The sequence below is a fragment of the Typopeltis vanoorti genome, chromosome 7 (assembly GCF_054136105.1).
Source record: "Typopeltis vanoorti isolate ZY-2024b chromosome 7, IOZ_Tvanoo_1.0, whole genome shotgun sequence".
NCBI classification, from domain to species: domain Eukaryota; kingdom Metazoa; phylum Arthropoda; class Arachnida; order Uropygi; family Thelyphonidae; genus Typopeltis; species Typopeltis vanoorti.
Window position 1 is genome coordinate 147,834,059 of NC_143555.1, and position 13,337 is coordinate 147,847,395.

General features: G+C 38.6%; 1 protein-coding gene across 1 annotated transcript in view; it reads left to right on the forward strand.

Moving 5' to 3' along the window:
• Ent3 (equilibrative nucleoside transporter 3) overlaps nt 1-13,337 on the forward strand; it is an 81,992-nt gene that overhangs the window by 42,570 nt on the left and 26,085 nt on the right. Inside the window, exon 6 of the mRNA XM_090395132.1 lies at nt 9,933-10,173. Coding sequence (XP_090251258.1) covers nt 9,933-10,173 — 241 coding nt within the window. The remainder of the gene's footprint in view (nt 1-9,932; nt 10,174-13,337) is intronic.

A 13,337-nucleotide genomic window follows, 5' to 3' on the forward strand; every position in this document is an offset into this window, starting at 1 on the left:
GCACATTGTAAACTGGACTCAAACTGCTAACATCCATGTGTGCTACGATGAACACGAAAGAAAGATTGTTGAATCTAGGGAAATTTCTCTAGATTCCTCTCATATCAACAACAGCCTGAGTTACAATCTCTCTGACGCACACGTTGCTTCTGTTCAGTACTGGCGCACTCGCGACAGCGCGTAGTATTCGTTTGTTTGGAACTCATACTTGAATTTTTTTTAAACACGCTACTGTTTTTTATACTTGTTCTGTTAGTACAATTTTAAGTCTCTGTAATTTTTTATATACTTCTTTGATTGTGATACCTGAGGATGTTCATGTAACGAAACTAGTAAACTAGTAGTATCTTGTTAAATATATCTTGTCATCTTTTCTCTCGGTAATAGTCATTAAACCTTTATATATATATATATATGAAAAATGGTTGGTTAGTGATTGAAGGTAATTATTTGTTCAGGTGAATTAGATTACTATTGAATAGTTAAGATGAAATGATATATAGAGGTAAACGTTCTATGCTGTATATAATGGTTGGGACTTCCGAATGATATATTTAGAAGTAAGCTTTCTTCCTTTTGTCTGTTTTTGTGATTACACGTTGCTTAGCTGGTAGACTCTTGCGTGAGTCTGAGGGATTTGTCAATAGACCATCTTCCTAGATCGTCAGGAATAAGACATCGGAATCATCCCTCATTGTACACAAGGATGGAGAATGTAAAAGATATCAAGGACGCCATTCAACAGTTAAACAAAGATATCTCACTTGACATTCTCAAATTCATCCTAAAGAAATTTGAAACAGACTATCCTGGTTGCTTGAATCTCTTCACTCAAGTAAATGACACTGAAGATGATGATGGGGACATCGAAGAGGACATTACACCTGTTCCACCTACAAAGACTTCCCGACAGTTCGATTATTCACAGGAGGAACAATCTAATAAAAGACACAGAACATCGGAAGGTAGCATGGAAGATCATGTAACAACTCACCAAAATCAGATCACCCAAGATAGAAAAGAAAAGGTACCTCCTGTTATCCTTCGAGATAAAGATAAATGGACCTCAGTCTCAAGATTCCTAGGAGAACAAAATATCAATTTCTCCTGGGCAAGAAATACTGAAGTGGGTGTAAAGATTCAACCTACCACTGTCACAGATTATCGCATGTTGACGAAAATGCTGGATAACTCTAAATTGCCCTTCCACACATTTGCGCTAACTAGCGAGAAGAACTTAAAAGTAGTTCTAAGAGGAGTGACTGAGGGCATGACAACTGATGAGATCACAGCTGAACTCATCAATCAAGGATTGACTCCAATCAGTCAGTAGAATGTTGAGGTCAGATAAAACACCAAAGTCACTGGTGTTGGTCGAAATCTCCAACACACAAAAAAAGCATCTATGAAGTTACCGACATTTGTAAGCTTAAAATTACAACCGAACCTCTAAGGAAGTAGGCATCGGCAGGGCAGGGCTACAGATGCCAGAGGTTCGGGCATGCCCAAAAACTGTGCAGAGCTGCTATAGATGCCTAAAATGCGGTGAGGGTCACCAAACTAATTCCTGCACCAAGCCCAGATCCACACCTGCCTGCTGTGCCAATTGTAGAGGACCACATCCCACTAATTACATGGGACGCCTTTTCCATCCAAAAATACCGTGGATCAACAAGAATGAACCAAGCTCCTCCAAGCAATGACACAAACAACGAAATTGGTCGCCCTCCAGATCATAATACCTCACATTCGGAAACACAGGAAGGCACTCGACCTTCATCCATGTCCAAATCATATGCGGAAATGGTAAGAACCCAGACTCCTTCATCGCAAGAGCGAACAAGCTCTAATCTCACATCAGCTTTAACCTCGTCACTTGCAACAATGCTGCATGGATTCAGCAAAGCAAGCACCTCACCATCTTCCAAAATGGGATTCTATCTAGAAACCTAATCCATATTAACAGCTCTCAATCATGTTTAAATCTTTAAACCAAATTCTCTCATGATAACAGCATGGAATGCCAATGGCTTAACAAATAAAATTCTCGAGCTGCAAGAATTCATAAAAAGATACAATCCAGACATAATCTTGATCAGTGAATCCCACGTCAGACCATCAAACAACCCAAAACTAAGAGGTTATATTATATATAGGACAGACAGACTTAACTCTAGTGGAGGCGACAATGTTATTTTAAAAATTATTTAAGCCACAACTCGCTGACCAGCCCCCAAACTAAACTTTGAGGTGACAGGTATGGAGGTGCACACTAATAACGCAGGCAAAATCAAAATCTACGCAGCGTACAATCTTCAGAGCATTCCACTATTGACAGCAGAATTAGACTCCAGCCTCAGCTGCACGGATTCCATAATTATAGCAGAGACCTAAAATCCAAATATACGGCTTGGTTCAGTTCGTCAATCAACTCCAAAGGCCGTACCTTATTCAACTACACGTTAATCAACTCATCAATAGTAGCTGGACCCACTGAGCCCACGCACTACAGACCATCAGTAAGTTCTGATTTATTAGACATAGTTATCCTCAGAAACATCAAATGTCAATACCAGCTGGAGACATTAGAAGAGCTTAACTCAGATCATAATCCCATCCTGCTCAGGTTAGGACTTCAAGATCAGCTCTCTCCCCATCATTCTTTCTTACCATGGGACAAGCTCTCTAAGGTTCTCCCACTTCACATCGTTCCACCCCCTGTCATTCGTAAAAAAGAAGAAATAGACCAAGCTGTAAGCAATTTAACTAGGCAAATCAACACAGCAATAGCATCAGTCACTCTAACCACTATCTTCCACGCTCCCATCTGGATCCCAGAAGAGATAATGGACCTGATTAGGGCCAAAAATAAAGCTAGAAAGCGATATCACAACACCAGAGCCTCGCAGGATAAAACAACCTTAAACAACCTGAACAGACAGGTTCGAGAAGCCCTCCAAATCCACAGGAATTCCAAATGGGAATCCAAACTCAGGGAAATCAACCCAGTGGAAGTTTGTAAAATCTCTTCGTACCAAAACACAACCACTTCCCCCTTTGAAGACCAATCTTGGAATTGCACACTCAGATGAAGAAAAAGTAGAAGCCGTAATTGGCAATCTGGAAAATCAATGCAGCCCATCTTACATAAACTTAAATATCAATCTTATTTACAAATTTTATCGTAAAGTTAGAAATGCACTAAAACAGCCTAAGGATGATTCAGAAACCATCACCCCACATCTCCAACAGAAATAATAAATATTATTTCCCATCTGAAGAATAAAAAGGCCCCCGGCTTTGACGGCATTACCAATAGAATAATAAAGCAACTCCTACGGAAAGCCATAATTCATCTAGTCCGGTACTTTCCCACAGATTGGAAAATCGCTGACATTATACCTCATAAAAAGCCTGGTAATAACCCACAACTTCCACAAAGCTACAGGCCCCTCAGTCTTCTTTCCTGGCTCGACAAAGTAATAGAAAACGTCATCCTATCAAGACTACAATCAGCGGTGGACAAACAGAACATAATCCCAAATGAGCAATTTGGGTTTCTCAAAGCTCACAACACGGTGCAACAAATTCACCGACTAACAGAACATATCACTCACGGTTTTAACTGGAACCGTCACATTGCTGTATTTTTGGATGTTGCCAAGGCCTTTGATAAGGTCTTGGCAACATCCTTATCTTCAAACTAATTGAAAACAATATCCCAATTAAACTAATGAAACTCATATATTCATATATTAATGAAAGATACATGCAAGAAACACTCAACGGAATTGTGTCATCAAGGCGCAAAATTCTGGTGGTAGTACCTCAGGGTTCTCTTCTGGCCCCAATACTTTTCTCAACTTACATGGCAGATATTCCTCTCAATTCAAGAACAACTACTACGGCCCTTCATGCCGACGACACCGCTATTCTAGCTAGATCGCTCAGCCCTCGCCTAGCAATTACTAGACTCCAAGGAAGTATCAGTGAGCTAGCAAACTGGTTAACCAACTGGAGGATTCAAGTGAACCCCTTCAAAAGCTCAGCCATGTTGGTTTCAAAAAGAAAGGTCTGCAATAAAGAAGACATCCTGCTCTCTGGTCATAAGATCCCATGGCAATCAGGACCAATATCTTTGGGTATTAATGGATAAGAAACTCCTTTTTAAAAGCACATCAATCTCATTGGCTCCAAATCTTCCAAAGTAATAGTACAGTTCTACCCATTGATCAATCGCAAGAGCAAATTGAACCTACATAATAAATTGCTTCTTTACCGGATGGTAATACGTCCAGTTATTACCTACGCCTCACCAGCATGGAGTCACACTTCAAAATTAAACATTTCGAAATTACATAGAATCCAAAACAAATGCCTTAGGATGATCCTGGATGCACCGTGGTTCATCAGAAATTCACAGGTTCACCGAGAAACCGGCATTCCATACATTTCCTCCTTTCTTCGTAATCTTGCAGAAAATTTCTTCGTGAAGTCAAGTTCACATTCAAACCCACTAATCGTACAAGCTGCCAATTACAACGAGACTGATTACTATAAACACAAAAGACCGAAGGCTATTCTTCTCTCAACCGATCACAGCTAACACAACTGCCCTCAGAGGGCGAGCTTAACTGCTCACATACCTCCCATTCTCAAACAACTCTCATTACAGATAAAGGGGAATATGAAAAGCACCAGTGCTTCACCCCATTTATTGTGAAGCAATATTTATTGCTTCACAATAAATATTATTAACCATTAACATTACTGACTTCCTGTCATTAATGTTAATGGTTAATAATATTTATTTAACGAAAAAAGAATCTTCTTTCCTTTGATCCCTAGATTTGTGATGGCGGCTCGCGTGTTGGTGTTTCGTGTATTATTGATGGTGAATTGTGAATTTGATTGATATGTTTTTAGCGATTTATGCTTATTCATTAGTAATAGTGGTTAATTGCTTGTTACCATAAACAAACTCTTTATTTTTCCATAGTGATTTATCCAGGTAAGTCAATTGAAATTACAAGGGCGATACGCTAAGCCTACTGCCGCTAGTATCGACATTGTTTCATATCTTGTAATCATAAGCAACTGTCTATTTGCTATCGTGACAAGGGCAAGACATGTCCTGCCCCACAGAACAGACTTTGGGGCCAATCATGGAGGCACCATATGAAGAACTAAATTTCAAAGAATTTCTGGAATTTGAAGGAATGTAGGAAATCTACTACACACTAAATGGCCAGGTAAAATCGTAATTCATCAAATAAAAGAGGTTGATTCAGATGACCCCCCAACTCTTTGAACTTCTTCCCAGTATCCATCAAGATAGCACCAGCGTAATATAAACAACTGCTGATGACAATTCCATTGCAGATCGCAGCGATTATCAGGAGATTCGCGCTCTCAAAAATCGCAAAACTGCAGCCTCTGAACCACCCAAAGCGAATCGAATGGAAGAAGACGGGCCTGTCCTACCTCCTCAAGTGAAAAGATACCTCCGATTATTCTGCGAGAAAAGAAACAATGGATGTCCCTAAGGACTATGATGTATAATTTAAAGATTTCATTCAGTCAAGCAAAGAATTTCACAGAAGGTATTAAAATACAGCCCTGCTCAGTGATGGATTATCAAAGGTTGTCTGGTGAATTGGATGCCAAAGGTATACAGTATCACGCCTTTTCACTAGGATCAGAAAGAAACCTTAAGGTAGTAATCGGAAGACGTATCCATAGAAGAAGTGGTTGCGGATCTACACCACCAAGACCTACCACCCGTTAAGGTCAATAGAATGACCAAAAAAGACAAGACTCCAATACCACTGGTTCTAATTGAGATCAGTCAAGCTTATAAGCACACATATAATCTGACATCGATCTGTGGATGTCAGATCATATGTAAATTACTATAGAAAATTACTGTAGAACCACTAAGAAAAAGAGCTTCAACAGGGCAGTGCCACAGATATCAAAGATTTGGTATCTGTGGCACCCATGCCCAGAAGATGTGCAGGGCTGAATTCAGATGTCTAAAATGTGGGGTCGCCCACCCAACAAATACATGCACTAAACCAAAATCTACCCCGGCTAAATTTGCCAATTGTGGAGGTCCTCACACTGCCAATTACAAAGGATACGCTCACAATCCAAGAAATAGAAAATCAGAAGCAGAAACATTTCTTCCTCACTCAGCACACCTATATCAGAGACTACTTCACAGTTTCCTGAAGTTCAATATAAAATGTCAGACTCCCATCAGACGAAGCCAGAGGTTCCCAAAAGAGTAACTACGATACAACAATCTAGGTCATATGCGGATGTAACTCGTTCTAAACAGTCATCCCGTGAACAGACAACACCACACACAAATCTGGCAGCTATCATTACCTCTTCTCTCGCAAATATGCTGTTGGATTTTAGAAGATCTAACCCTTCATAAAGTTCTATTAACAGATTTCTAAAGGACACACACACAAGCCATTATTTCAGCGCTCACTAATGAACAGTAACAAATTAAAACCAGAATCTCTAGAGATCATTGCGTGGAACGGGAACGGCCTGAGGAGTAAGATTTTAGAACTTCAAAATTTCGTCCAAAGACATCAGCCAGATGTCCTTTTACTAAATGAGACGCACCTAAGACCTTCAGACAACCCCATAAGTTGTGGATACCAACTGTACAGAGCTGATAGACTGTCCCACAGAGGAGGAGGCACCGCAATTTTCATTAAAAATTTCATATCTCATCACTCCATAAACATTCCTCCTACCACCAACCTCTGATGTGTTGGACATAGCCATATTGCAGCACATCAGACTCCAATACAATTTAATGACGATTAACGATCTGTCATCAGACCATAACCCAATACGATTAAAATTGGGAAACCTTGAAAAATTATCTCTCCCCTCCCCACTCCCTCACTCATTTATTCCTTGGGAAAGGCTCTCCAAGGTACTTCCAAAATATATTGGTCCTGTTCCCATCATTAAATCAAAAGAGGAATAGAAACAGCTGTTAAAAATCTAACAGAACAGATTAAAGCAGCCTGTGCAGCAGTTACTATCCCTGCAACTACCTGCAAATATAACCACTTGCCAGAAGATATTATGAACCTGATTAGAGAAACAAAAAAGGCAAGAAAAAGATAACACAACACCAGGGCGCCGCAAGACAAACGGATCTTGAACAGGTTCAACTCTGTAGTGAGAGATGCCCTAGCAGCCCATAGAACTCAACTCTGGGAAAAAAAGACTGACCTCCATCTCTACTGATAACCACTCCGTATGGAATCTCATCCGAAAGATTAAAAACAGAAATCAGAAATAAACCTCTCCCCCCCCCTCCAAACAGATTCAGGTCTCATCCACACTGATACTGATGAAGCTGAAGCAATGGCAAATCATCTTGAAAAACAATGTAAACCTGCATACGATCACCTCGATTTTAACCATATATATATGTATATATATATAAGATCCACCGTAACGTCAGATATTCACTCATTCTCACATATTCCACTCAAATTGCACCCACCTCACCTACTGAAATATATGCTATTATTAAGAAGTTCAAGAACAAAAAGGCTCCTGGACCCGATGGTATCTCTAACAAAGTAATAAAGCTTCTACCACGTAGAGCTATTGTCCATCTGACAAATATAATTAACACCATCCTTCACTACAAACATTTCCCTTCCTACTGGAAACTGGCGGACCGATCCATAAACCTGGAAATGATCCCAGATTGCCTCAAAATTACAGACCAATCAGCCTCATCTCAAATCTCGGCAAAATTGCCGAGAAAGTAATTCTTACCAGACTCCAAGATTCAGTACTCCGACTAAATATCCTGCCTGAGGAGCAGTTTGGCTTCCGACAGTCGCATAGCACCACGCAACAAATACACAAATTAGTGGAACACATCATCACGGGCTTTAACTGGCGTCAATGCACTGTTTTCCTTGACATAGCCAGTGCATTTGACAAGGTTTGGCATTATGGTTTGCTATACAAACTGATATCATCTGGTGTACTAATCGGAATCACTCATCTTATAAAAGCATACCTCTACGATAGGCGCTTGCAAGTCAGGATGTGTGGGGTAGTCTCGACACAAAAACTCATCTTGGCTGGAGTTCCACAAGGATTCTTACTAGCACCAATCCTATTCTCCTTATACTTGTATGATATACCGTACAACCCATTATCTTCGATTAAAGCTCTATACGGTGATGAACAGCGATATTGGCCAGATCTTTAAAGCCTCACTTAGCCATCAAGAAACTGCAAGAAAACCTACTGCTAATCGAACAATATTTCTCCAAATGGCGACTCCATGTGAATCCCCTGAAGAGCGTAGCCGTCCTATTCTCTAGAAGATCAGTGCTTCCTAAAGAAGATATTCTCCTTTTCAATACTAAAATTCCTTTGAAAACTGAGATCAAATATCTTGGTGTAATACTGGACAGAAAAATGACTTTCAGCTCCCATATGAAGACTCTCTGTGCAAACACATCAAAATCCATAGCCTAGCTCTACCCGCTAATTAACAGAAACAGTAAGCTGAGCACCAGAATCAAACTTCTCATATACAAACCGATAGTTCGTCCAATACTCATCTACGCTTCACCGGCTGGAGTCATACTTCAAATACTAATATTCTCAAACTACAACATATCCAGAATAAATGTCTCAGAATGATCCTGGGCTCCCCGTGGTTCATCCGAACTGTCCGGCTACATCGGGACACAGATGCCCCCTATATTTACACTTTCATGCAGACTATAGCAATCAAATTCTTCTCAAAAGCATCTGTGCACCCTAACAAACTGATCCAACTGGCTGCAGATTATGATGCAATGGATTATTTCAAACATAAAAGACCTAAAGGCATTCTAAACTTCAACACTGAGGACTAATCTCCAAGCCCACTCAGGGCGAACAATTAGCTCATAAACTTTCTACACTCACTGTTTCTCTCAAGATGGGAATATGAAAAGCTTTTACTTCATCTCTTATGTCAGTAAAGTTGAGAGCTGATAATATTTAACGAGACCAGGGGGTCAGAAAAAAGAAAAGTCCTTTTTAGGACTTCCACGGTAACAAATGGCAATGCTGTAGCCAATGAAGTTTTAACTGCCTTTTTTATTCCCTAATAGGGAGTAGGTGAGGCCATTTAGCCCTATCTAACTTTTGGAGACTGAGTGGGCAGTTCAATCTCCACTGGTACCAATCAGAGATAGATGGCCCAAAGCGATCACTAATTAAGCGGTACACAGCGAAGAGAGACGACTCAAATGTGCCGCCATCTCGTGGTCCCTAACCCTAACACAATATATATTTAATGTCTGAAATAATGTGGGTTCTACGGTCGATTTTCTTGAGTTTACGGGACGAAAAACCCGAGTTTCCGGGAGGAAAAACCCGCTTGCCCGTGCCAGAGATCGACTAACTCGGGCGAGTTCTTTTAAGAACTTAATATTTAACGAAGGATTGATCGACCGTGAGATGCGGTGATTAATATCCTTGGAGGGTAATGGATGGCAATTCTGTAGCCAATGAAGTTCTAACTGAGGCTCGGCTATTGCTGTTACCCTCCTGTTATGATCAGAGCTTTAATAGCACAATAATATTTAACTCTGATCTTTAATTTAACTCAATAAATTGAAGTTATATTGTTTTTCTTCGTAATCTGGATGCAACTGAATCACGTGGAAGTTTTGATGGATTGATGCTGAAACTGGAAGGGAAATAAATAATTTATTAACTAAGTTAATTATTACCAAGATTTTAGAGTATTATCAAAGACAATTTCACGATGCCCAATCAATGAACACTGAGATTAAAAGCCGACATTTACAAAGCTATTTAAAACAACCCTTTGCCACATTCATGTATTAAGTATTGTGTGTCCTTTTGTGCAGATATTGGCGTCCATCCCTCATGACTGGACTCGTATCCAACTAGTATTGCTGACTCTTTCTCGCATCCTGCTGGTACCTTTAATGGCCATGTGCATTGCTCCACGTAGTCATCCACTAATTCCAGGAGAAGGCTGGGCCATGGTGTTTTCTCTTCTGTTGGGGATATCTAACGGTATCTTTGGATCTGTGCCCATGATAGTAGCGCCCTCTATGGTTCCTGATGAACAGAAAGAATTAACTGGTGAGTTAATTATTAAATAATAATATTTGCTCCTCTTTCACTCTTTTGTTCTAATCAGTGCACACAGATGAGACCAAATTTCATCTTTACGGAGAAAAAAAATCAAACATTATCTACTTCATACAGGTGGAACATTAATCTCTCTGTAGAGTCCAAACATTATTATTCATTTCGTTGACAAATTGATGGTTGGGATAAAATATGTTGATTATCCAACTAAACATTAATACTTGTATTAATGTTTAGTTGGTCCGTTTTGTAAGAATTAACAGCAGAATATCTGAAAAACGAATTATTAGTTATAGAACTATTAATTCTAAACAATCAAACAGCTGAACTGTTATAAAGGAAGAATTGATGGTTGAAGTGTGCAATTACTGAGAAATTGCACAAGACTGGACCATTCCCGTGAGCCTACGTAGCATATCAAAGAATGCGTTTCGTTGTAATGAACAGTTTGAATTTCGTGTACGATCCAAATAATCTTTCTTAGGGTTATTTTACGGTTATTGGTCAATCGCCACTTACTCTAGTTCTGAAGTTACATGAAAAATGTCCACATTTAATTTTGGGATGAAGGACTCTAAAATTATTTACTCCTAAGCCTTTACTTAGTAGTGTAAATCTTGGGTATGACTGAAAACTTTCTTACTGAGGTAAGACTGCCAAAAATTGTTTGCTCAAACCAATATTTCTTTAATGGCGAATCAAATTTGTAAATATCGGATGCCGTTATTCTGAGAGATATACATATGACGCCTAGCATTCGTGCCTCTTGCAGATATCATGTTTTGCTAAGATGCAAACATCAACTATTAATAATACTTTTTTGCTAGAACAAGTAGCACCTCAATAAATACTTCATTGCCATTCATGCTATTTTATCTTCAAATAAGTTATTTCTATACTTTTATTGTCACCAAACTATTTACTATCACTTTGATCACACAACAGTTTACTAACAATAAAATCATAGTGACATTAGGAATCAGCCCGAAAGAAACAAGAAATGGAAAATCACCTGGAGAAGATAAGTTAAGTTCTGAATTATATAAATATGCAGGAATATGGTTCAAAGAAAGACTCCTATTAATTTTAAATAAAATCTATTCAACTAGTAGCCCTTCAATAGAATGGGGCCCGCGCGGTTAGCCTAGTGGCTATGCGCTTCGTAACCATATACCTGGGGAAGGAGTGTCCTGGGTTCGATTCCCGTCGCCGAAGTGAGGAGCTTGAGGATTTTCCTCAGCCATAGCCAAGTTAGTCGTCTTGGGCGTGGACAGCAGAGTTTTCCCCCCAGTTTATCTGGCATTTTTCATCCCGCAAGCAGGCAAACCGGCCCCATGAACACACACAGATCTACAGCCATAAATACTTAACCCCCCATGAGGGGGCTCAACTCGCCCCAATAGGGACGGGGAAGAAAAGGGAGGACACTCCATATGAATAAATAAATAAATAGAATGGGGAAAAAGCAATTGTGATCCATATTTTTTAAGAAAGGTAATAGAGATGACCCTAAAAACTATAGAGGTATCAGTATACAAAATTCCTGTTACAAAATATTTTGCAGAATTTTAAATAGCGAACTAATAAAATATTCTGAAAGCTTTATTTTAGAAGTACAGAATGGATTTAGAAAAGGATAATCATGTATAGACCTGGCCTTTTGCCTAAAATTAATAATAGAGAAAAGAAGAGAATACAATTTAGAAACACATATTGCATTTATTGACTTTGAAAAAGCATTTGACAAAGTTAAAAGAAACATATTATTTAACATATTAAAAGAAAGAAAAATACCAAATAATATCCTAAAAGCTATCACAAGTATATATGAAAATAATCAAATACAATTAAGATTAAATCTCGAGCTATCATATACGAGAGAGATAAACCAAGGGGTCCGATAGGGATGTCCCCTCTCAGCAACTCTTTTTAATATCTACTCAAAGGAAATAATAGTAAAATGGAGTAAAAATTTACATCAGGGTATTAAACTTTCTTCTGCTGTGAACTTAAATGCTCTCCTCTTTGCCGACCAAATAATAATTGCAAATTCTGAAGATAACTTACAGAGAGCTATTTTAAATCTAATGAGATAGCCGAAGATCATGGTATGATAATATCAGAAGAAAAATAAAAAACTATTGCCTTTAAAGGACAAGATCCACTAAGAACTAAAATGGTAATAGATAACAAGATTTTAGAACTTGATTTAGCTACTTGATTTAGCTACTTGATTTAACTACTGGTGTATTCATTTAACTACCTAGGATGTATGATCACATATGAAAATGAAAAAGATAGAAACGTAAAAATTGCAAAATATTTAAAAATAACAAGTGGAATTAACTCTATATTTAAACCAAACCTAGTTCAAAAACAAGCCAGGCTAAAAGTATACAATACATTAGCCCTACCGGTCTTAATGTATGGAAGTGAAATCTGGACAATAAAACAAAAAGACAAACGAAGATTAAGAACAGCAGAAATGAAGTTTATGAGAAAAACTGCAAGGTTATACTCTATTTGATCACAAAAGAAACGAAGAAATTATGAAAGAATTAAGCAAGAACCAGTAATATAAAAGATTAAAAAATATAAACATAAATGGATGGAACACGTTCAAAGAATGAAAACAGAAAGATTACCTAAAAGAGTCTTAAATTACAAACCACTAGGAAAAAGAAAACCAGGACATCCTCTTAAAGGATTGAAGGATGACTTCTGAGGCCGGAACAGGCCACGCTAGGCCTAAATCATTGACAAGCAGGATGATAATGATGATGAAAATCATAGTGCGGAAGTAGCCCTTCGAGAGCACGTTCCAGAGGTTGAAGAAGATCTACCCTCCCTATTATTTTGTGAAATTAGTTTAGTCTAATTATAAGAAATTAGTCTAATATTTGCGGCAAACGAACTAATTGTAACATTATACTTTTGTGACGTGGTCAGTCTTGCAATTTCAAACGACCCATCTGAACTCAAGTTAGCTACTTATCTACACTTTAATCTTGACTTAGAAGCAGGGATGTTCTCTCTTAAGGGACAACAGAGAACACTAATTGCTTTCAATGACGGAAGTGTTGGAACTGGGACTTATCATTCATTCTTCAATCATTCTTGTTAGATATTTTAGTGAATCTAATACAATAAGTAAT